The 24,530-nt window shown below is 36.4% G+C and overlaps 1 protein-coding gene across 1 annotated transcript; it reads right to left on the reverse strand.

Annotated features, from left to right (window-relative positions):
- Positions 1-1,866: 1,866 nt before the first annotated feature.
- LOC136229733 (probable inactive ATP-dependent zinc metalloprotease FTSHI 4, chloroplastic) lies at positions 1,867-22,278 on the reverse strand. The gene is made up of 16 exons (XM_066018635.1): positions 21,802-22,278; positions 21,453-21,708; positions 20,883-21,258; positions 19,192-19,450; positions 17,798-17,929; positions 15,403-15,477; positions 15,205-15,330; positions 15,002-15,111; positions 14,827-14,905; positions 12,645-12,782; positions 12,435-12,546; positions 4,684-4,847; positions 4,482-4,587; positions 3,349-3,425; positions 2,524-2,667; positions 1,867-2,399 (listed from the first exon to the last, which is right to left on the reverse strand). Exons 1-16 carry the CDS (start codon positions 22,072-22,074, stop codon positions 2,256-2,258), a joined length of 2,571 nt encoding a protein of 856 aa, XP_065874707.1. The 5' UTR covers positions 22,075-22,278; the 3' UTR covers positions 1,867-2,255.
- Positions 22,279-24,530: the final 2,252 nt, after the last annotated feature.

Raw genomic sequence — 24,530 nt, forward strand, 5'->3', positions numbered from 1 at the left:
AGCTAAGTCAAACATCACAAAACCAATTTTTAAACTCCATAGCGTTGAACATTTTGGTATCCTATATATATATATATGCAAAATGATGTCACACGGATAACGTTAGCACCACCTATTTTTAGCTAAAAGACCACATGCAAAGCAGCCTACCCAAGGGCGTCGTTAAAGGCTTCGGCTTCTTCCAACGAAGGAACCTTCAAGAATCCTATATGACAAAGAGATCCTCACAGGACATAGATTCCTTGTGGGACACGGACCTCTTCAGATCATAAGGACTCCTAATTGTAAAGGACTTATCCTAAAATTCCTCTATAAACAGGTAAAGACACAAGAGACGGTATGTTAACTATTATCTCACAACCAGTCCATACTGAATCTATGTGAACGGTAAATCAGATTATTCAAAGATGGTTGCATCCAGTCGAGTTCAATCAGAGATTCATCGGAATCAAGAGGAAGAAGTCAATCAGGAAGCAGAGCGTCAGGCTCAGCTTGATCCTCAATACCAACTTCTGGCACAAGGAGTTGGACGTGGCGCCGTTTGTGCCAAATCATACAAGTTTGTGGAAAGTTCAGGGAGAGTTTTGTGAGTTTTTTTTATATAACGGCATATTTGTTTTTCCGAGAAAATATAAAGACAAATATGTGTATTAACCCTAAAATAAACAAAGCCCAACAAATGACTCTAGAACCTTATCTTTGATGCTTAGATTGTCCAGGAAAGCTAAGATCAAGGAAGTTTGAAGTATTTTTGTTAGTTGTTTAGTGAGAAATATCTTGAAATTCAAGCGTGATTTCACGAGTTCAAAGAACCTACGGAGACAAAGTAGAGCTTTAGGTTGCTATATACCGCAAAAGTTATACTTTCCACCGCACTCTTTTGACATTTATGCCCTCCTCACAATTTCAAACCAATAACCAAAAACTCTCAAATCCTCTCTAGCTTTTGAAACTTTTCATAAAACCCGACCTAAAACGACATACCGCCAAAGGAAGGAAGGGGAAAAGGCTTAATGAATCTTCCGATAAGTTTTTTTAAAAAAAATATGTCCGAAATCACGGGTTCCGCCTCCGAAATCGGAGGCGGAACCCGTTTTTTTTTTTTGCCTAAACGGAACTCCGACGTCGTTGCTACCACGGGCGGAACGAACGTTCCACCCGTGGTGGCAACGGCGTCGGCCATACTTTCCACCGTAAGGTGGAAAGTACGGCGCACCCGTTCCACCGTAAGGTGGAACTGGGTTCCGCGCTCGTTCCACCGTATGGTGGAACTGGGTGGCGCATCCGTTTAGGCTTATTCCTTAAAAAAAAAATTCAAAATTTAAAAAACAAATTTTTAATTTAAATTTATATCGTAAGATTACTTTGTGTTCGAAATCATGGTCTTCGGGAATACTCGGATCCATTTTCGTCAAATTCGGGTTTTTAGGCTTGGGAGAGAAAGAGAGAAAAAAAAATTGAGTTTTTAAAAAAAAAAAAATGAGAAGGGCATAAATGTCAAAAGAGTGCGATGGATGAAAAAAAAATTGCGGTATATAGCAGCTCACGAGATAAAAAAAAAGGAATATCCAAAGCTTTATTCTTGAGTTGAGAGAGGCCAAAAGGAGGCACGGAAGTGAGAAAGGAGACTGCCAAATGTTGCCAAGGTTTGAAATGATGTTTTATAGTATATGAGAGATCAGTGGCTTAGATTGTTTCTGAAATCTCAACCCTAATCTTATCTCATATGATTAGTATAAGCATTATTCATCTTGTTTAAAAACACATCTTAAATCTCAACCCTAATCTTATCCCATATGATTAGAATACCTAATAGCGATACCTATCATAATTATATTTTTAAATATACAAATAAAATTATAAACATACAAAAAAATAAATCAATCATAAATTTAATACTCTGCAAATTTAACAAGCCATACATAAATTTAACAAACAAACCCAAAGTTCAAACACTTCTAAATTTGAAATAAACATAATATATAATTTAATCACATGTACATTATACATAACCAAATTCCGATAAAAGAAACCTGACCCACCATGTCCGACCTTTTATATAGGATTCAGGTTGTCTCAAGCACTCTCGCAAAACCTATACCCAATGTCATCCCAGTAGTTATCTCAAGTGCTCATCTTTCTTTCTTTTCTATTGTAATTTGCATTTGGGTGTTTAAGGGACTGTTTCCAAAACTGAGTTGTGTTTGGTTTTTATAAGAAAGAGTAAGACCACTAAATGCGATAATGACTCTGTCTCAAAGGAAATGGTTGGCCATCAAAAGTTGTGGCTTCTCAGTGTCTTCCTCAATCTCCATAGAAGCTTCAGTTTTTATTTCCTCAACCCTTTTATCCCAAATCCCATCTATAAGTTTCCAAGTTTCATCGTTGATCACTTGGGTCTGCAAACAAAGATAGTACAACAATTTGATAGATTAAAAAAAAAACTTGGATTTAAATAATAGTATAATAATAAAGGAAAGCATAAAACAGCATAATAAAAACCTGAAGAGTATGAATTTTTACCTCCATGGGTCGAGGAGCACCAAAGGTTGAAAAGCCAACATTTCCGGGCACAAAAGTAACCCTGCCAGGAAGAGAAAGCCCATGGATCCCCCATCTTCCAGCATACATTAGAGCTCCAAATTCATCAACAGGGTTCACATCAGGCTGAACAACACAAAACAATATCAATTACATTTCTCTTGTCACAACCTTCAACATAAATTAATTCAACCCATTAGTATTATGCAATCTAGAAACTGGGAAACAGTCGCGTCTTTCAATTTCGGCACATTCACTTGGCACAGTTTTTCACTTGGGCCATTCATTTCAATTTTGAAATATTTACTCCCTTGTACTTTATTTTTCTTTCCAAAGTTTGGCCATTGATTGACAGTTCTAAAATACACGCATTGTCAAACAATTGGACCATGCATGTGATACATATGCTACTAATGAAACCATCTGTCAATGGGTCAAATTCTGAGAATAATTACAGCACAAGGGTCAATTATGCCAAAATTGAAATATAGGAGCTCAATTGACACATTGTGCTAAGTACATAAGCCATATTTTACTTTTGTCCTACAAGTTGTATTACAAAAGAATAGAATCAAAGAGAAAAGGCCAAGGAGGGAGAGAGACCTCCCACAAACTACGCTTTCAGGAAAAATGAAACGAAAGTGGCCTTTGTCACAGAAAATAATGTTACAAATGATACAACTTTATCCCCGAAAGTAGCATAATTAAGATTTCTGTTGGAAAACTTGTATGTTATGAATGAAAAATATATTGATGCCAGACCAACAGGTAAGTAAACAGATAAATGCTGCTTAGATAACTACTTACTGGAGGTATTCGTGGAGCGCTTTTGTATATACCCCAAATTTCTGCAGCTTTTATTTCTCCCTTATCAAGCAAAATATCTGCATCAGGCAAGAAATAATAAGCATTTTATAGTTTATACATATAAATGGCTCAGCTCTGTCAAAATTTGTTGGATCAAATCCCAAAGGGAAAAACTAGGGCTATCATGAAATGACTACAATTAAAATGAGCACCAAATTCAACATGGCTTGTCCCGTCTCGATGGATAGCTGTTGAACCAACATGAAGGCCCAATTCTAAACCCAATTGCTGATGTTGATGGATCAAACTCCCAAAGGGTCCACGCTTTCAATTTCTTAATGATCTTAGAGCTCAATGGCTTAACAGCCATGAACTAATGATATAAGCGCAATCCAGTGGTAATGAATGGACCACTGTATAGTGTACATGGATGCAAATGACAACTTATTGGAAAAAGATAAATTTAACCCCTGTACTTGCCACAATTCAGAAATTTAACCCCCTCAATTTGGCACATTTGACCTCTATGATTTAATTTCCAGCACGTGGTCAAATTATATTCTTCAATTGTGTGATGGGCATGTAATAAACTGTGAGTGGAGTTGTCTATCAACCGCAAAAATTTCAAAAACTTAAAATGTAAAGGAAAATGTACCAAAATTGAAGTACAGGGAGCCAAAGTGATGAACTGTGCCAAGTATAGGACTAAATTTTAATTTTTTTCGCAAAGAGCTGAAACCTGATTGCTTTTGCAAATAGCTGAACCTGTACCTAACATGGAACAACTACGGCTAACATAAACTGAATAAAAGTTAAATGGGCAAGCTTCACTTGTCAATTTGATCTAACAAGAATCTCATTTATAAATATCCAACATATATATCAACCAACGGTAAACGTTGTTGTCGTGTGACCAAGAGGTCACGGGTTCGAGTCTTAGGAGCGGCCTCTTGCCAAATAAATTGGCAGGGGAAGGCTTGCCCCCAGTATACCCTTGTGGTGGGACCCCTCCCCGGACCCTCGCTCAGCGGGGACGCATAGTGCACTGGGACGCCCTAAATATATCAACCAACGAATAACTCAACTTGCAGACATGAAACAAAACTAAAAAGCAGAAAGTAAAATGTCAGTGCCTGTAATCATCTCCACAGCTGAATGATATTCTTTGAGTACAGATGAACATTTTTCAACAGCATAACGCATATATTCATCTCGTAATGCCTCAAGTTTCGCTGCAAGCTGTAATATATAATTATGTATGCAACAAATTAGTTAAAACCTTTCAAAATGTATACAGAGATTGCAACATTTAGAACTCAGGTTCTAGAATTGTACGCTGGGAACAAGATCACTATGGTTCCTGTAAAATGCTTTCCCTAATGCTGTCATCCCAGTCTGCAGGATCAAACGTTCCGCAAGCCTTGAAGCTTCTAATGTTGATTTTGCAGAGATCCAGCACAAATTGTTTAGCCCAAACATCTCCTCTTCAATTACTCTGGCTAAACACCACATAAATTTTATCAATAGCTATGAAAAAAAGAGAGAAAGAAAAAGGCAATGTAGCATGATTTTGATTGAGCTAATTTTACATCTACAAGTATCAATTACAATTGTTGGAGGATCAGTCTCATCAATTTTCTAAGCACAGAAACGAAGTTATAAGTTAATTTATGGATGTTTAATTGCCGAATTTCAAACTTCCCTTTTTAACTGCAAGGCCCACAGTTTTGACGTGTGTCATTTTAACCAGTATTACAACACCTTGGTGTCATGAGTTAGCACACCAATCTTTTTCTTTTCGAAATATTGGTATTTCTGTTAATCCAAAGTATTAAAATTACTGTGTATCGGTCAAAAGGTAACTTAGGTGACATAGAGTAAAATAAAATAAAAAGCACCAAATTTTTAAAATCAAAGAATGTCACAATACTACAAATCTTGGGTCATCAAAAACATAACATAATAGTGATAGCTGGCTTAGTTTTAGCTACCTACTTGGTGTCATGAGTTAGCACACCAATCTTTTTCTTTTTGAAATGTTAGTTTTTCCATTAATTCAAAGTATTAAAATCACTGTGTATCAGTGTCCAAATATCTCTTTCAAAAATGTAACTTGGGGAACAGAAAAAAAGCACCAATATTTTAAAATTAAAGAATGGCACAATACAACAAATATTCGGCTATGTTGCACGGAAATGGAACTGAAACTGAAATGGACACTAGGAAACGTTTCTTTAAAATTTTATAGCTAGGACACGGTAATGGAAACAGAAAAGAAAATGAAATGGAAACAGATACGGATACGAAATGCGGACACGTTAATGAAGAAGAGTTTCCATGCAACACAGATCTTCAGTCATCAAAAACACAACATAATAGAGATAGTTTGCTTAGTTTTAGCTACCTACTTAATTCATGGATATGATATACGATTTTACCAAACACAAACTTCCAAGAATTTGACATTCAATAAATATTACAGATATGAGGCGCTAAGGATGGCGCCTGGTGCGCCATGCGCCTTAGGCACGCCTTTAATAAATATGGAGTGGGGATTCTCCATCAGTTGGTTAAGAGTAGGGGTATGTAGGAAATTAGTTATAACCTACTGTTGAGCTGGCAGGGGTAGGCATCTTTTTGCTAGTAGAGTAAAACTTAGCTAGACAGTCAACTATCCTTACCCCACAAGCAGCCTAAATATTTCTACCCTACAGCAGCCTTGAGCCACTCTGTATTAATTACATTTACATTGACAAATAGCACCTTAAGCAGTCATAGGTATGGACTATATTAATTACACTCCCCCTCAAGCTGGAGCATAGATGTTAATCATGCCCAGCTTGGTACATATATAGTTAACCCGATTTCCCGGTAATGCTTTTGTAAACACGTCTGCCAATTGTTCTCCTGTTCTGATGTGTGGAGTTGTAATTGTGCCATCTTCTATCTTTTCTCGAGTAAAGTGGCAGTCAACTTCTATGTGCTTTGTTCTTTCATTGAATACAGGGTTATTGGCGATATAGATAGCTGCTTCATTATCACACCATAACTTCATGGGTTTCGTCTGAGCAAATCCAATCTCACCAAGAAGGTTCCGTAGCCATACAAGTTCACACGTAGTTTGTGCCATAGCCTTGTACTCAGATTCTGCACTGGATCTAGATACGACACTCTGCTTTTTACTTTTCCAAGATACTAGGTTGCCTCCGACAAATACACAATAACCCGTAGTAGAACGCCTATCTGTAAGATCTCCTGCGTAATCCGCATCTGTAAAACCTTCAACAGTGTGATGACCATGATTTTGATATAGTATACCACGCCCCGGAGTCCCCTTTAAGTATTTCAGAATATGACTAACAGCATCCCAGTGTGAAGTTCTTGGAGATGACATGAACTGGCTTACAACACTTACTGCAAAGGAAATATCAGGACGAGTGATTGTAAGATAGTTCAATTTTCCAACGATTCGTCTATATCTTTCAGGATCCGGAAGTAAATCTCCATCATCGGTCTTCAGCTTCCCATTTGGTATCATAGGTGCATCACAAGTCTTTGCCTCAATCAAACCAGCGTCACTCAACACATCTAGACAGTATTTTCTCTGAGTGAGGTAAATCCCTTTACGGCTTCGGCAAACTTCAATCCCCAAAAAATATTTCAATTGTCCTAGATCCTTTGTCTGAAAACAAGTACCGAGGAATTCTTTCAATTTTATAATGCCAGTTTCATTATTTCCAGTAATTACAATGTCATCAACATATACGACTAGTAAAATGCACCCAGAACTAGATGATGAGTAGAACACAGAATGATCATATGCACTTCGACGAAGACCAAATTCAATGACAGCAGCACTGAATCGTCCAAACCAGGCACGAGGAGATTGCTTCAACCCATACAAGGACCTGCGTAACCTGCAAACTTTCCCAGACTCCCCCTGAGCAACAAAACCAGGAGGTTGCTCCATGTAAACTTCCTCGCGGAGATCACCATTCAAAAAGGCATTCTTGACATCAAGTTGATAAAGCGGCCAATTGTAAGTAGCAGCCAAAGACACGAACAATCGAACAGAGGAAAGTTTGGCAATAGGGGAAAATGTCTCTAAATAGTCGATGCCATAAGTCCGAGCATAACCTTTGGCAACCAAACGAGCTTTCAACCGAGCAACAGAACCATCTGGATTGAACTTGACATTGAACACCCATTTGCAACCAATAGCACGCTTTTGAGATGGAAGAGACACTAGATCCCAAGTATGATTTTGTTCAAGGGCATGCATTTCCTCTTTCATTGCTTGGAGCCAACCAGGATGATTCAGTGCTTCAGAGAGGGAGGAAGGAACAACAATTGAATCTAAAGAAGCTACAAAAGACTTCGGGGAAGGTGATAACGCATCATAACATACAAATGAAGAAATCGGGTAAGTGCATTGGCAGGTACCTTTTCGGAGGGCGATAGGAAGGTCAATGCTAGGATCTGAAGGTGGGGAAGGATCTGGAGACGAAACAGGAGGGGGAACACTGGCAACTGGAGCACTAGAAGGTGCAGCACTTGAAGGACGTACACGCCGAGAATAAATGTGACGGACAACTGGCCGAGAAGGATCAGAAACCGCCTACTCACTTACAGTATAAACAAGATAATTATCGTCAGACGGACTTGCCGGATCAACAGAAAGAGTTGATTCAAGACCATAAAAAGGAGTGTTTTCAAAAAAGGTGACATCAGCGGACACCAAATAACGACCCAAAGAAGGAGAATAGCAACGATACCCTTTTTGAGTCCGAGAATAACCCACAAAGATACACTTGATGGATTTGGGATCAAGTTTGGAGACTTGTGGTCGCATGTCTTGAACAAAACAAGTACATCCAAAAACACGTGGTGCAAGAGGAAATAAAGAAGACAAGGGAAAAAGAAGGGAGTATGGAATCTGACCATTAAGGACTAAAGAGGGCATACGGTTAATAAGAAAACAGGCAGTGGAGACCGCATCTGCCCAAAAAGTTTTAGGAACCTGCATATGAAACAACAGTGCTCGAGCGACTTCTAATAAGTGACGATTCTTACGTTCGGCGACACCGTTTTGCTGAGGGGTAACAATGCAAGAAGTCTGATGAATAATACCATGCTGGGAAAGATATGATTGGAAAGTGCAAGATACATATTCTTTAGCATTGTCACTACGCAAAATACAAATAGATTTGTTAAATTGTGTGCGAATCTCAGCATGAAAGGCACAGAAGATAGTAAATAATTCTGAACGATTTTTCATAGGATAAAGCCAAGTAACACGAGAATAATCATCAACAAAGGTTACAAAATAACGAAAACCAAGTTTGGACACAACAGGACACGGACCCCATACATCAGTGTGCACCAAATAAAAGGAAGACTCGACACGTTTATTGATTCGCGGTGGATACGAAACCCTGTGATGCTTAGCAAATTGACAAGCTTCACATTCCAGAGTAGAATCACGCGGAAGACTAGGACATAACTTTAGTAAAACTGGAAAGGACGGATGGCCAAATTGACAGTGAAGTTGCAAAAGGGACGCGCTTGTGCAGATAATGGATTTTGACACTTGTCGATAAGTTGAATCAAGTACGTACAATCCATTTACCAGGTTCCCTCTACCAATAATTTTCTTCGTCCCAATATCCTGAAAAAGACAATGGGTAGGATAAAAAACAACAGAGCAGTTAAGAGTCTTAGTAAGTTGGCTGACAGATAATAAGTTAAGAGGAAAATTGGGTAAACATAAAACAGAGGATAAAGGAATATTAGATGTTGGGTGAGCTGTCCCTTGTCCAATTACAGAAGCAGTTGAGCCATTGGCTAACATAACAGATGGAAAATTGGCCAGATGTTGAAAAGAAGAAAGAATACCTGTGTTGCCAGTCATATGGTCTGTAGCACCAGAGTCAATCACTCAACTACAAGAGGAGGTGGAGAGACATGCCACATGATTACCTGTATCAGCCAAAGCGGAGGTTGAAGTTGATGGTTGTTCTGCATCATAAGTCGCAGAAAGTTGCTGAAACCGAGCATACTCATCGGCAGAAATGGTGACAGAGGACGAAGTTGGAATGATGCCACCTTGAGTTGCCATATTTGCAGATCTTCGGAGAGGGTGCTGTCCCGAGTGTTGGGGTGGTTTACCATGCAGTTTCCAACAATGCTTCTTAACATGCCCTTCTCCCCCACAATGATAACAAGTACGAGGGGAGCTACGGTGGCCACTAGGAAGAGTATTGTCTCCACCACGCCGACCTGGATTAGCATTACTTACCAAGGCTACTGTGTCAGAAGACAACGTACCAGAAGCCATTACGCCATCCTTACATACATTAAGTAAACGAGAGTAGACTTCCGCGAAAGATGGGAGTGTCCCACTAGTCAACAGCTGTGTACGGGCACAATAGGAAACATACTGTTCTCTTCTTCGTATGCCTGTTTCACTTCAGTGTAATATTGCAGAAGAGGTCGATTTTTTTGTTCTGCACGATAAATCTTTAACAGTAACATATGAAGATGAGACATATCCTTTTTGTTAGCATACAGAAACTCCAGATATTCCCGTAACTCCTTGACAGTCTCACAGTGAGTCACAACATCATCAACAGTGGGATCGAGAGTGTTTTGAATTTGATTAAACAGTTTATAATCCTCCATTAACCATTTCTTACGAGCATCAGCATTTGTTTTAGGCGGAGGATTACCAGTTAAATGGTCTTCTAAATCAACACTGTTGACAAATCTACGGATAATGCGTTGCCACTGAGTATAGTTTTGACTCCCAATTAATTTCCTATCCGTAATTTTGGAGGACCCTAACGTAAATTCCGTCACAATTTTCTTTTCAATTCCTTCCGCCATGAAACTAGATGGAAATATATATATATATATTTTTTTTTTTTTTGGTAAGAAAATTCTTTTCTCTCTTTTCTTTACTGTCTTCTGTTTTTTTTTTTTTCTCTTTTTTTTTTTAAATAAAAATAATACACTTGAAATTAAAGGAAGTACACTTAAAAAGGAAAACTCTAAAAGGAACAGAACCGTCAGGAGAGAAAAAAAACACGGCGTAAAAGAAAGAGTACCAGAAGGTCTGATTCTGAGGAGGGACTCGCCTGGCGGCGGCGAGTACACAGGATGGTAAGACGGAGGTTGAAAGGAGGCGGCACGCGCCGGCGCGTGGAGGCGGGGAGATTCTCTGACGGAGGCGCGTGGGACTCACGCGCAGGTCGGTAGCTGGTCGGATTTCGGAGACAGGCCGGTCGGAGGCGGAAAGGAGGACTGAGATGGGTGGTGAGATAAACTGAAGTCTGGAAATATACACAAGGGACTCAAGCCCTTCATTGATAACTCTGGAAATTCTACCAGAACACACAAACCTGGGAAATACTACCCAGAACACACAAATCCAAGAATACAGAGAACCTAAAGCTCTGATACCATTTAAACTTCTGTAATCTTATATCTCAATGTTTTCTGTATCACATTACACATATTTATATACACAACTTAGCTAGACAGTCAACTATCCTTACCCCACAAGCAGCCTAAATATTTCTAGCCTACAGCAGCCTTGAGCCACTCTGTATTAATTACATTTACATTGACAAATAGCACCTTAAGCAGTCATAGGTATGGACTATATTAATTACAAACTCTAAAAAATCAGAACTGAAAACCATACTTGTCAAATTGAGATTCGACTAGTGAATCGAAATCCTCATTTTGTGAATCATGACTCGTGAATCAAATCGAACAGTCAGATTCAGTTCAAATTCATAATATTATAAAAAATAAAATATTTACCATTTTGAACTCAAAATATTATCAAATATTAGTCTAGAAATGCAATTTTAATGTCAAAAAAGAAATCATATCAACCAAGTACTAAAATTCAAATCCAATGCAAATGCAATCCTAATAAAACTAATTCACAAATCCGATTCTGCTTAATAACTTAGTACAGATGAAGAGTTTGAATTTCTGGCTCTGTTTTTTTTGCCTTGTTGTCAACTTGATAATAATGGGGTGGAGCTAGTTTGAGTTGATAACTTGATAAATAACAATCGGACCAAAGGAGAGTGAGTTAGTAACTAGTGTTGTTGAAGTTTTTGATGAACGGTGATGAAGATCTGGCTCGAAATAGAGCTGAATTGAATCGTATGATTCGAATCGGGAATTGTAAGATTCTATTATAATTTAGATTCGGCCTATAGATTCGGCTCGAAATAAAGCTGAATCGAATCGTAAGATTCGAATCGCGAATTGTAAGTTTCCAACAACAGTGCTGAAAACACGAGTTATTTCTCAAGGAAATGGTGGTACTTTTCAGCTTTCAAGGGTCAAGGAAAATTCAATTCACATTCCTTGCTCAAAGCCTCTATAATTCCACATGTGCATGCATACATATGTACAGGTTTCTCGACATGCTATACACCAGATCCATCACAAATGAAAGTCATCGTGAAATGTAAGATCTCCAAATCACGAAAGAAGAATTTGAAGATTAAATGAATAATCATAGTAAAACTTGAAAACCAAACACCTAACTTAAAAATCTATCTTTTCAGTGGTAAAATATGTCTAAGACAAAAACCAAGGAGAATAAGACAAAGGCTTAATGCATAATTACACACCTAAACTTGTGACATTTTACAGTTTGGCACCATGTACTTATATTTAGACATATCACACACCCGAACTTGTAACTTTGTGTCGTTTGGCACCTGAACTTGTCAATTTGGGGCCTTGGAGACATTTATTTGCTGATTTGGCAAACTTCAAATAAAATCCATGTTGTACGTACTATCAAATTTGAAGTGTGCCAAATAGCAAATAATGGTGTCATAGGTCCGAAAATTGACAAGTTTAGGATGTCAAATGGTAAAAAGTTACAAGTTTAAGTGTGTGATAGGTCCAAATATCAGGGTGTCAAACAACAAAAATTTGCAAGTTTAGGTGTGTAATTATGTATTAAGCGTAAGACAAACATTGATCCTATATATAACTGAAGATAATGTTGCAAAAGAAATAAAAGAAAGAAAAAGGATTTTTCTTTAACTTACGAGCACATGCACGAACTATAGCATTCACATAATCTGATTTCCTTGCAAAAACCTTGCCTGCAGTTTCTGTGTAGCGCATATTTGGCTGGCTATTGAGAGAATTTATATCTGTCTGCAAGAGATATATTGAACAAGTTGGCATGAATTTCAACACTCAATTAACAAATAGAGCATCATATATATATGTGTGTGTGTGTACACTTCAATGACCTCTGTGAAAGGGCGGTATGGATCAGGAAAATAGCATGCAAGAACAGCAACAGCAGCTTCCCTATAGGCCATTCTCAATTTTAGTTCCTCTGGAATTTCTGTACTATCTTCCTGGCCTGTTTCAAAAGTACCTTTTTGCTGCAGAAATAAGTAACAAGTGCATTACACAAATAAGTTGAAATAAAAAATGAATTTCATAGATAAATGAAAAACTATACATAAAGAAGAAGGGATTATGCAGTAAACAAAGATGCTTAGAGCCAGTATGTAAGTAGTTATATTGCTTTCTATGTCTACATAGAAGAGGTTCAAAAATATTTTTTGAGCTTTTTGCATTACACCTCCAAGGAATCAAATCTATAAATTTTTATGTTCTAGTTTTTATTTATATAAAGGGCGGCCCGGTCGCATTACGCGTCCCCGCTGAGCGAGGGTCCGGGGAGGGGTCCCACCACAAGGGTGTATTGGGGGCAAGCCTTCCCTTGCCAATTTAATTGGCAAGAGGCCGCTCCTAAGACTCGAACCCGTGACCTCTGGTCACACGACAACAACGTTTTACCGTTGCGCCAAGGCTCGCCCTCTCTAGTTTTTATTTATATACTGAAGAAAAAAAAACTGGTCAGATTTTTGTGTATGTTTTTTATGCCAAGAAAATCTGCCTTTCCTATTTAATCAGGAATATATGGCTTTGTTATTATCAATCATTAAGACTATTTTAAAGAAGTTATTTTCCCTATTTGTGATCATAATCCTAGGAGTTCTAAATTTAGTTATTACTCTATAATAACAACATTGCTCTGTAATTCTCTGGAGAAGAAAGGAAAGGATATTGAATTGTTGAGATTCTTCTAAAGTTTAAGAGCTTAGTTTATTTATTTCTTCTACATATTTAGAGGGATTGGCCAAGACTTTTTAATCTCTTCCTCGGCCACATCTTCCCGTCCCCCATTCAGCTTCAACCAAAATATCTTACATCTCTTCCTGAGCCTCATGTTTCTGTTTACCATTCAGATATAACCAAGATTTCCTAACCTCTTGCTTAACTATGCAATTGCTCACCTTCTGCCATAAAACTTTCACTATTTTCTTTGAGATTTTTGTTTAATTTCCTCTATCCAGAAAGAAGAATAAAAAGAGTACCAAAATTATCTGCTCTGAAAAGAAAACAAATTCCTGTGCGAAGTCAAAGAAGACAACAGAATATTCTGATCACAAGTAACTACTATAGAATGTTTTATTAGCTATTCTGGTATTATAGTCATGATTTTTCTTCCAAAGCTTGAACATAATTAGTTTAAGGAACACTTCACTCACCCTAAAAGTCACCAATATCTAAATCTGATTGCAGGTTCCAAGTTGGTGGAAATTCGAAAATACCAAGCTCTTTTGATGATTATATGATACAAATAGATGGGTGTTATTATAGCAGGGATGCAAATGGTGGTTCAGGAAGATATCCTCATTATTAGTATAGCGAACAATTTTGCATCACTCTACAAGTTTCCAATATCTAAATTTGATGGAAGGCACCCAGTTGGTTGAAATTCAAAAATGTCAAATTGACATTAATGATTGTAGGATACAAATTGATAAGTTCCATCATCTAACGGGCGCATATGATGGTGCAAAGATGTTCTCATTGATTTATTCAGTTGTGAACAATCAAACTTTTTTATGAGCTAAAGAGAAACAACTAATAAATATGTAAGACACTATGCAAGTTTCTCCATATCCCGTTATTAATTAATTCTTTGGCATAAAAAGCTTAATGTCAAGTTTTCTCCGAACAGTAAAGAATGATACAGCCCATCAAAATTGAAGAACGAAATTGTTCTGATTAAATATTTTCTTTTGCAAGTAATATTTTGATTCAAAGTTTTGTGTACACTTTCTACTTTGAAAGATTAATGTGCTACTTACATAGGAATTTTTATCGTCATTAGGACTTTTGAAAATGTTATGTTCTTTCTATCGTATTTAGTATTGGTTTAGAATTTTCTTAGTACGGAGACTCCTAATTATATAGTATTGTTAGCTGTTAGAAAAGAATTGTTATTTGATCTATTTAGATTTCAACCGAATTAAGAAAGCATTGTGCTTCATTTAGCTTTACGGCTTTGTATTTGTTCATTTCGTGAGTTCTACATTAGGGGGGAATAAAGGAAGGAAAGGCGGCACAAACCCTCTTCAAAGCCTCTAAAAGTTCTTCTCGTCCAATATAGTCTAAATCCTTTCTGGCCGTTAAAATTCCAGCTTCATTCCTGCAATTAGTTTAATAATCAAAAAACATTAGCTCCTTTCCGCTACCAAAAAAAAAAAAACAAAGATGAAAGTAAGATACATCAGGCACTAAATACAATATATTCTGCAGCTCTGCTCCTGTAAAATCTTCTGTCGATTCTGCAATTTCCTGAAGTAAAGCCAGCTTCTCCTCCTCCGAGCGGAAAAATTTATTTCTTGCATGCACCTGGACAAGTAAATGCTCAGTAGTCATCAAGATTTTATTTCAGAACACAATTCCAAGATGTCATCTAAACTTTTTGGGGAAAAAGAATATTACCTTTAATATTGCCAATCTACCATCTTTTGATGGCAACCCAACTCTTATAATCTTGTCAAAACGACCCTTTCTCAAGAGTGCAGGATCTAAAATGTCAAGTCTATTTGTTGCACCTATAACTAGCACCTGACACGTTCAACTTTAGCAGCAGATCAAAGAATATAATATTTTCAGTGTATAATATTCAACAAAGCACACCTGAGATGTAAATTCTTTAAATCCATCCATCTCTGTAAGTATCTGAAGTAGACCTTGTTCCCTCTCAGCACCACCCTACACACAAAAAATCAAAAAAAAAAAATGCAAGCTCATACTTCTATACTGAAATTTGATGAAAGACAATAATTCTTAGGACACAATTTCAAATAAATAAATAAATGTTCAAGATATATTATTTGGTTAATTGTCATAATAAGGAAACATTTTTATGCATCATTTTAATAATCATGGGCCATCAATTAAACTTACATAATCTTTATTGTTGCTACTACAAATATATCAAACAATGTGTGCATAGCTCAATTGATAACTTATGAGAAACAATATGTAGCAATCAATTAGAACTCCAGATAAAAATAAATTACTAGCATTGAGTATATGAATCCTCTTACCAATGTTAGTAACCAAAAACTAATTTTACATGGGAAGAATGTTCATGAAAGTTGACCGTGGAGATGTTAATGAGCCAGGGTAGCTCGCAAACGATTCGAGTTCGGTTCGGTCAAAATTTGGCTCGATAGGGTTTGATTCGAGCTCCGGATCGACTCGAGAAATTAACGAGCCGAGCCGAACCTGAGCTTCCTTGTTAGGCTCAAAAGCTCACGAATAGGCTCGAATCCTTTTTAATTACTATATATATTTCGTTAACTTTTAATTCAAAATAAAATAATTAACAGCCATGGGCAAAGAAAGAAAATTAGTAATTAGTCCTCGACTCTAATTTACAACTAGTCACAACTCACAAGGGTCCATCCAAAAAAACACTTAAGGGCTTCTTTGGGTTTTGGCTAGTCCGAAAATTAGGAATTCAAAGATCAAAATACAAGCCCGAAAGACTAATCTGCTTCTCCCTCCCAAGTTCTCTCTCTACTTTGTCATCCACACCGGTAGCACTAGCAGCTACGGTACATACGCAACCACACTGGCAACAAGGCAATATGGGATCTATGAGCAGCTACTATTCTTGGAGCTTGTTCATGACATGTGATTGTATTTTTCTTTTTTCTTCATAAATTTTTTAAACTCGTGTGAAGTATGTTGTATGATGAATCTGGTCAAAAGCCCAGCTCGGTCAAAGCTCGGCTCGAGAGGGCTCGACTATAGACATTAGCGAGCCAATACCGAGCCTACCCATGCTCGGTTTCTGTTCGGCTCGTTAACACTGACCCATAGACTTCATGTGGCGTTGTTATGTAAATCTCATACAGAAAGTTTAAATATTTGCATGTAGGCTCAAGCTCAATGTATCCCCATCTAAGGCGATGTTTGAAAAAATTGAAAATTAAGTGCTGAAAAAATAAATACTGAATTTTAAGTGTTGGAATATTATAAATGTTGAAAGTACAAAATGATATAACTGTTTGATAAATGCTAAACATAAGTACTCAGTTTAAGTGTTAGCAAATAATATTCAACTTAAAATTTTAAGTCAAATATTTGACTTACTAGATATAAGTAATTTTTCATTCAAAAAAAAAAGATATAAGTAATTTTTTTACTTAACTGAAATTTTTAAACAGTAGCATCAAACAAGCTTAAATCCAATAAGCACTTATATTAATTTTAAGTGCTTAATTTGGTTATCAAATAGCCCCTAAGTTTCACTTGGTTCTATTGCATATATTTATGAGGTAGTTTGTCATTCTCTTGCCATATAAAAGTTTGTAATACTCTAATTTAGCAGTTGGATTGCTCATTGAAACATCAAACTCAATACTACTTAATTCTCTAATGTGAGTAGATCTATGTTTGCTTGGCCATCCTACTTCTCGACACTTGTCGTGCAATACTCCAAGCCTACTAAGAATATAAAATCCTCCTTTCACGGTCTCTATAAAAAAAATTTTGCTTAGATGTATCACTGCCTCCTCTCATAATCTTTCAGGAACCTAATCTACAAAATGAATTATCCTATTTTCAGGAGTCACTAACACATAAAACAAGATTGCAAAAATTCCAATTTATTTTTTTATTTTAAGTAAAAGGAATTGATATCCTACATGAAAGTTAGAATACCAAATTTGATAATCAAATGCTTTTGTATTTATTTATTATTTATGTGTAAAAGACAACTCCATAGTTGCATTAGTTACATGGTCTTTTTTAAATGTGTCTAAACATACTTCCTGCAGCAGGCAATGCAAATAAGAGGTTCACACTTTATATAATGACTTAAAATGAAGAAATTGCGGAGAAATTCCATCAACTTGCACTAGCATATTCTATAAGGTACACTTCTAGTTCCACTCAATCTCTTAGAACTTCAGATGATGCATCCAAGGACCTTTGCATTCCTTTGAATTTATAATTGCCATATTGTTTACAATCAGTTAATTCCTTATTTGAACTTAACAGAAGCAAAATTATATCTTACCCCACCAATATCAGGTCCCCCACGCTTGCTTCCAATAGCATCAATTTCATCAATAAAGATGATGGAAGGAGCAAATGATCTAGAACTGGCAAAAAGATCCTTCACACGAGATGCTGCCACACCTACAAACATCTATAAAGTCAAGTTTTAGAATTAGTAAGGATTTCAGTAGTTCTGTGATTTCCAATAATTCAAACCCACGAGTGAAAATGAAATACTTTTAATGATAAAGTGATAGTAATGACAGAAAGATCCATGTGATGCCAAAAGCAACAATGGGCACAATACAGAAGATAAAAGAAAATGAATACAGCAGCTCAATTAATAAGACTGCCAGGAGTATTGCTTGTATAAATTTGAACCATGAAGTTATTACTTTTTCAATTTGAGCAATGCGTTGGCCTAGATCAGCTACTTAGAAAATCACTTGATAGACATATGCATATCAATGCCTGAATATTACAATATTAAAGAGAAGACATAAGATGGGATTAATATTTTAAAATAAGTTGTTATACAGTGATATTATTTCAATGAAAATGAAATAGAATTGATTAGTAATTTGTGCTTCAGACATACAATTTTCATAACAGGTAACATTAATAAAGCAAATAATATGTGTATGTATATGCATAAAACATATAAATCTATGCATACCTGTTCTCATAATTATATGAAATGTATTGTTTATTAATTATTATTTTTTAATGCTTTTTTATATTTTCTATTTCTTTTATGCATATTCATTAGCATTCAACAAAAGCATTATATTACCAAAAATATAAGATGAGATCCAACATTTTAGATCAAGATAAGATAGTGGTTTTCTATCAGAACTTTAAATGTAAGTGTTTTCAAGTCATTTTCACAGAAGATTGCTCCATATGCCTCCATGTATAAATTTATGGGGAAAATCTAGCGCATACTAGGCGCCGATTGTTTGCCGGAAATTATTGTGTTTTGGAAAATATTGGGTAAGGTAAAAAAAAAATTGTTGGAAAATAAAATATTTTCCGGTGTTTGGCTACAACACCGGAAAACGGGAAGAAGGGGTGGGTAGCTACTTTTGAAAAGGGTAAGAAGAAATGGAGTAGAGTTTCAAAAGGCTTAGGAAAATGTTTACTCATTTTCTTCGTATAGTTTTCTGTTGACTAACCTAAAATTTTCCATTTTCTTATTTTCCTAAGCAAACAAACACCGGAAAATCAGGAAAACATTTTCCGGCCAACAAACAGGGCCTAACTTACACTCAACACAAATTAACACAAGGCAATGTTTGAAATGCTGATCTCTTGGCCTTCATCCCAGTAAAATGAAAACAAATTTCAGATGCAACTAATCTTCTACTGTCATTTTCAATCAGTGTTTGCTTCATAAGAAAAGTCAACTCTCACCTCTACAAAATCCGTTCCATTCGCTGCAAAGAAAGGCAGTCCTGCTTCACCTGCAATAGCTTTTGCTAACAGAGTTTTACCTGTTCCTGGAGGTCCATGGAGAAGTACACCTTTGGGGCAATAAATACCCTTGTCTTGGAACTCCTCCTCGTTCTTTAATATTCGTACAATCTCCTGTAATTCCCTCTTTATATATTCCTGGCCAGCAAAATCATCGAAGGTAACACCAGTAGTTTCTTCTGCTGATATGAACTTTGCTCTGGTGGAAAGGCAGTTCAAAAGGCATGAAGTTTGTCATTGAAAATTATCCAGTTATGTCATGGAAATATAATCCAAAGTTGTCACAGTTTAGTTTTCGAACTCTAACAATAACAAAGGAAATAAACTAAAGATAATGACATGTATGTGTTTGTGTCCAAAACTTCACAACTTCTTGGTATATTTATTCTCAAAGGAAATTTTAAGCAAGTGGAGTCAAAATTTAAGGATTTGATATATCAAGGATAGAAATGTACTCTTTCCTAGAAGCAAGTATTACGTAATGGAACAATACATATGCATGGGATCCATTGATATGACAGAAGCAAAGAATTTAATTAGTCGAATAAAAAAAAATCTGATGATGTTAGTGCAATTATAAGGTCCAACTAGAATAGTCCGCGCCCAGAGTCCAATTAAATGGTGACTCCAAAGACCTATATGTTTGACCTCTTCTCTATTGTTCAAAATGTATATAGGTTAATTTCCTTATTCCAGCAGCAAAGCCATAAGAGTTATGACGTAAACCAACTTGCAAGTATTAGAGTGACTAAAGGCTATAAGTAATGAGTTCTATCAGTGTAAATCAATAGTGAACAACTTGCCAATTAAATTTCAAGGGGCAAACTCCCATACATCAGTTTACTTTTAGTAACCAATGCTTAATTAGTGATACTGTGTAAAAGTCTGAGAGCAAAAGGTTTTGTGTGATCAAACAGAAAAAACAGCATTCATTTCACTTTCAAAAAGAGAAAAAGAAATAAGGGAAAAGGGAAAATAGTTAAGGTTGGATGTTGCTTCTTCCAAAACAATTAAATTTTTTCACAAGCCAAATTTATCTTGACACCAGAATGTAGATTGTGCTGTCCTATAAAGGAAATATATATATATATATATATATATATATATATATATGTGAAAAAGCAAGCAACTGAAGCACACTCATGTTCATTTGCTTCCTCCAAAATGCTCAATTTTATTTTGAGATTAAAATTTGTTGGACTTGCTAATTTATTTTTGTAAAACAAAAGAATTGATCTGTAAGTCCACCAAAAAAATCAAAAGAAGGTAAGCGTTTTTCCACTTGCAAATTCATAAAAACCATAGTTAAATGATATAAGAATCAAATGCAAAAATAAAAGCTACTTACTAAGTAGGAGACAAAATAGCATACATAAAGTGAACCCCAACTACATTAGTGATTGATGCCCAAAAAAATCATTCTCTTAAGGAACAACTCACACAAACAATCAGCAAAAAAAAACAAAATCATCCAATAATTCAGAAAAGCATTCATAAAGCCAACTGCAACTAATTAGGGATTGACGCCCAATCCTGTGAAGGAATTAATTAATCAGCAAGCAAAAAGAACATCAACCATTTAACCTACAGTTGAAGTAGCTAAAACACTAAACATCTACCCTTCTACTTACCGACTCTTTCCAAGTGAGCCAAGTGCACGACGCTTGAGTGGTTGCCTAATTGTTTGGCTAGGCTTTCCCAAATCGCAAGGTATTAACTTTGCATAAATTGGTCTCATAATATTATCAATCCATACATATAATGAAACAGCTAGTGCAAGCCTCAGAGACCAGATTACTGCAGTTGCAACGGTAGAATAAATTTCAGCATGAACTGTGTCCACATTAAGAACATCCACATTTACTATTTGCTGATGCAACTTGTGCCAAACATCATTCCAACAATCAATTGGCATACGGTCAACCACATGGCGCCGGAAAATAATTTCTTTCTTAGAATTCCTTTCTGCCCCTTCTAATTTTCCATCCTTGTAATATGGCAAAATAACTGAAGAAAAAACCAATAACTTTTCAGTAAAAGGTGTCAGTTAAACTAAAATGTCGTGAGTTCAATGATAATCAAAAGTTCAGCCCTGGTCATGCTAATTATTCCAAAAACTAGGCAGGGTTTAGTAATAGATTGGTATTAATGCTACTAAAGTAATTAGCTAACCAGCACAATGATGATCAAACGAATAGTACCTGATATCGTCTGTCCATAATTGGAATACTCCATAAACTGAACACTGTTTGAGTTGAGAAGGCTCCAAAATTGACTAAAATCAATCCTGTGAGAGTTCTGAGGATCCCACTCGGTTCCCTTCAACTTCCCACGCATAGTCAACAATGTTCTACTCCAATTTGAGGCCATCACAAGCTGCCTCTCCAACTGCACATCGGCCTTCCTATCCAATTCTTCCAACTCATTTACTCTTTGTCTCTCCTTCTCCTTTAGTTTCTGCGATAATAATAACAACAATCTCCTTTAAGTCGTGAATTCCGGAGAGAAAGCAAATTATCAACTGCTCAAAGAAACAGGAAGAAAAGAAACCTCGAATAACTGAGTGGACTCTGCGTCTTCTTCTTCTTCTTCGGAGGTCGAAGCCGGCATACCGGAGATAGAGGTGGATGAAGCAAAAGCAGTAATTACAAGTCTTTTAGCATTAATGAAGGGAATGGAGACAAGTTGGGAGGTGAATTTATGAGATTTAGAAGCATGTTTGCGATGTGTAAGAGGAGAGAAAGAGTAAGGAAAATGGATAATTATGGGTTTAGGAAGCAGAATGGAATTGATAAGAGGAGGTTCACAAAAGAGGGATTTCATTTTCTAATTATAAATCACACATGAGAAGGGATGGAAAAAAATCAAAAATTTGTGTGTTTGGAGAGGGGGGAAATTTCCTCTTATCACTCCAACAATGATTTATTTATGCCTCTGAAACTGAAAGCACGTCCACTCTACTGAGGTTTTGTGGTGTTGGGTTTTAGGATTGCGAGGAGGTAATATTGGGGGAAAAAAAGTGTACTCTTAATCCTCACAAACAAGGGGTTAACGGTAGATTAAATAGAGGTAATATTGGGGGAAAAAAAGTGTACTCTTAATCCTCACAAACAAGGGGTTAACGGTAGATTAAATATCAAGCCTTGTGAGTTGTTGTTTTTTTTTTTTTAGAAAATGAAGCCATGGTTCTTCATCTTCATGTTCCTGCTCGTTACTTGGTTTCTTTCTTCTTGTTACCATCAAAGAAATGGTTATTCTACGTTATTTTCATCGTTTTTTCCAGTTTATCATATTTTTATTCTCGCTTTTAAGGGTGAAAGGCGCGAAAAATGTAAGTATCTGCTGTTTTTTCTGCGTTTTTCCATGAATACACTTCGCGTAGTCGATGATTTCGCGAAGATCTGAGAAGAAAAAGAGTCTGAAACGTTTCACGAAGTCTGCGAGTAGAAAAGTACATGATTTCACTCGCAGACTTCGCGAAAGCATCGATATGCGATGTAGATCGTCATGTTTCAGACCTCGCATACCTCGTGAAAACATCAATTAGCGAAGTAAAATCATCTCTTTCCCTGCACATTTACATTCACATGCTTCGCTAATCCTCATTTCGCTAAGCCAAAATCGTCTTTTTTCCTGCCTAACACGATTAATTTTTCTTGAAGGTGGTTGAATACATAACATTCCTTTCTGGAAGGCGGCATATTGGGCTGCATGGGAGATGACTTTCCTTCTTGTATAGGGAGAAATTTCCCTCAAGATTGTCAATCTTGGTGTGCACCATGGGACACGTCCATCCCAAAAGGTATGGACTTCCATTTCTCATCCCAAAAGGTATGGACTTCCTGTAGAGAGAGAAATTTTCGTCCAGATTAGACAGGTTCACTTTGAAGTGATTTGTTAGGAGTTTATTGTGGCAATCTTGTTGTAAATTTTGATAATGTTATGATTTAATGTTGTTATTGTGGCAATCTTGTTGTAAATTTTGATAATGTTATGATTTTAATGTTAGAATCCGTTGTTGTTTGGCATTTTTTTGTTATATACCACTTCGCGAATTAGCTTCAAAACACATCCAGGCTTCGCATATGCTAATTAAATTCATCAACTAAACCAAACATTAGCTTCGCAGGCTTCGCATAAGATCGAATCTGCGAAGTCAGACGGGAGGGAGACAGACGCGCGTAAATATTGAGGGTATTATGGGAAAGTCACATAAAAAGAGTCTAGCTAGATATGTAGTAGGTTGAGTAAATAGGTTAAATATGTAAATGGACCTCCCATTTGACCTAGTTTTGTAATTTACCCTTGTTTTTTTTAGAGTAAACCAAGGTTAATGGAAGTTAAATGTTGTTTACTCCCTCTAACCTCCAAATTGGGAGTTAATGGGAGTAACGTAAATGAAGTTAAACATTTAACCTCATTTACATTCTATAAACTTTCAAACATTAATTTTTAACTTTCTTTTCCAGCACTTCCATTTCATTTCCATTATCTCTTTTAACTCTCACCTCCATTAACCTCTAAACTCTCAAACAAATGCTAAATTATGGGTTTTAAGTGAACTGAATTGAACTAAATACTACTGAAATGAATTGAGGTGGTGTTTGGTTGTTCTTTTTCATGCTCATATTTGACTTTTTTACTTCATAAAGGAGAGTTTTAGGTGTTTGGTAAGTGATCTACTGTCTGTCTTTTACACAAAATAGCATTTTACAAAAGCAATGAATCCATATATTTTGGAAAATCAGCTTTTTCCAATAGCAAATATAAAAGCAAACAGCAATAGTAGATAAAACAAATGAACCCTGAATGCTACTGAATTTAACTGAATGCTACTGAAATTAATAATGATGAAATTAGAGGCTAGAAGTTATATTGCAAACTCTTCAATCTGGTATTCGTTGAGAGCTAACTTTGATATGATTAGGCTTGATTCGGTTTGGTGGTTTGGGGAGGGATCAGATTTGAACTTCTGGACAGCCAGGTGGATAGTGCCAACTATTGCGGAGCGGCTTGATATTCCAATAAGTTCACAGGCCAATTTGTACGAACCTATTCAAAATTTCAAATTGAACGGATATTGGGTTAATCTGCAGACGCTTCCTGATCAAGTTCAAAGCAACGTTAATCAAATTGAGGCGCTAGACGGATCAGATTCTTGTATTTGGCAACCGTCCAAATCGGGGAAGCTCATGACTAAATCGTTCTATTTTGAACTTCTCCCGGGAGCTCCAGTGGATTGGAGCAAATTTCTTTGGAACTCGTTCGTTCCTCCTAGA

The sequence above is a fragment of the Euphorbia lathyris genome, chromosome 5, assembly GCF_963576675.1.
Source record: "Euphorbia lathyris chromosome 5, ddEupLath1.1, whole genome shotgun sequence".
Taxonomy (NCBI): domain Eukaryota; kingdom Viridiplantae; phylum Streptophyta; class Magnoliopsida; order Malpighiales; family Euphorbiaceae; genus Euphorbia; species Euphorbia lathyris.

Coding starts and splice junctions, on each gene's coding strand:
- LOC136229733 (XM_066018635.1), bottom strand. CDS start 22,074: ATGAAATCCCTCTTTTGTGAACCTCCTCTTATCAATTCCATTCTGCTT. Junction 12,783..14,826: donor TTTTAGAGGCTTTGAAGAGG/GTTTGTGCCGCC, acceptor TTATTTCTGCAG/CAAAAAGGTACTTTTGAAAC. Junction 2,400..2,523: donor GTGCTCCTCGACCCATGGAG/GTAAAAATTCAT, acceptor CTTTGTTTGCAG/ACCCAAGTGATCAACGATGA.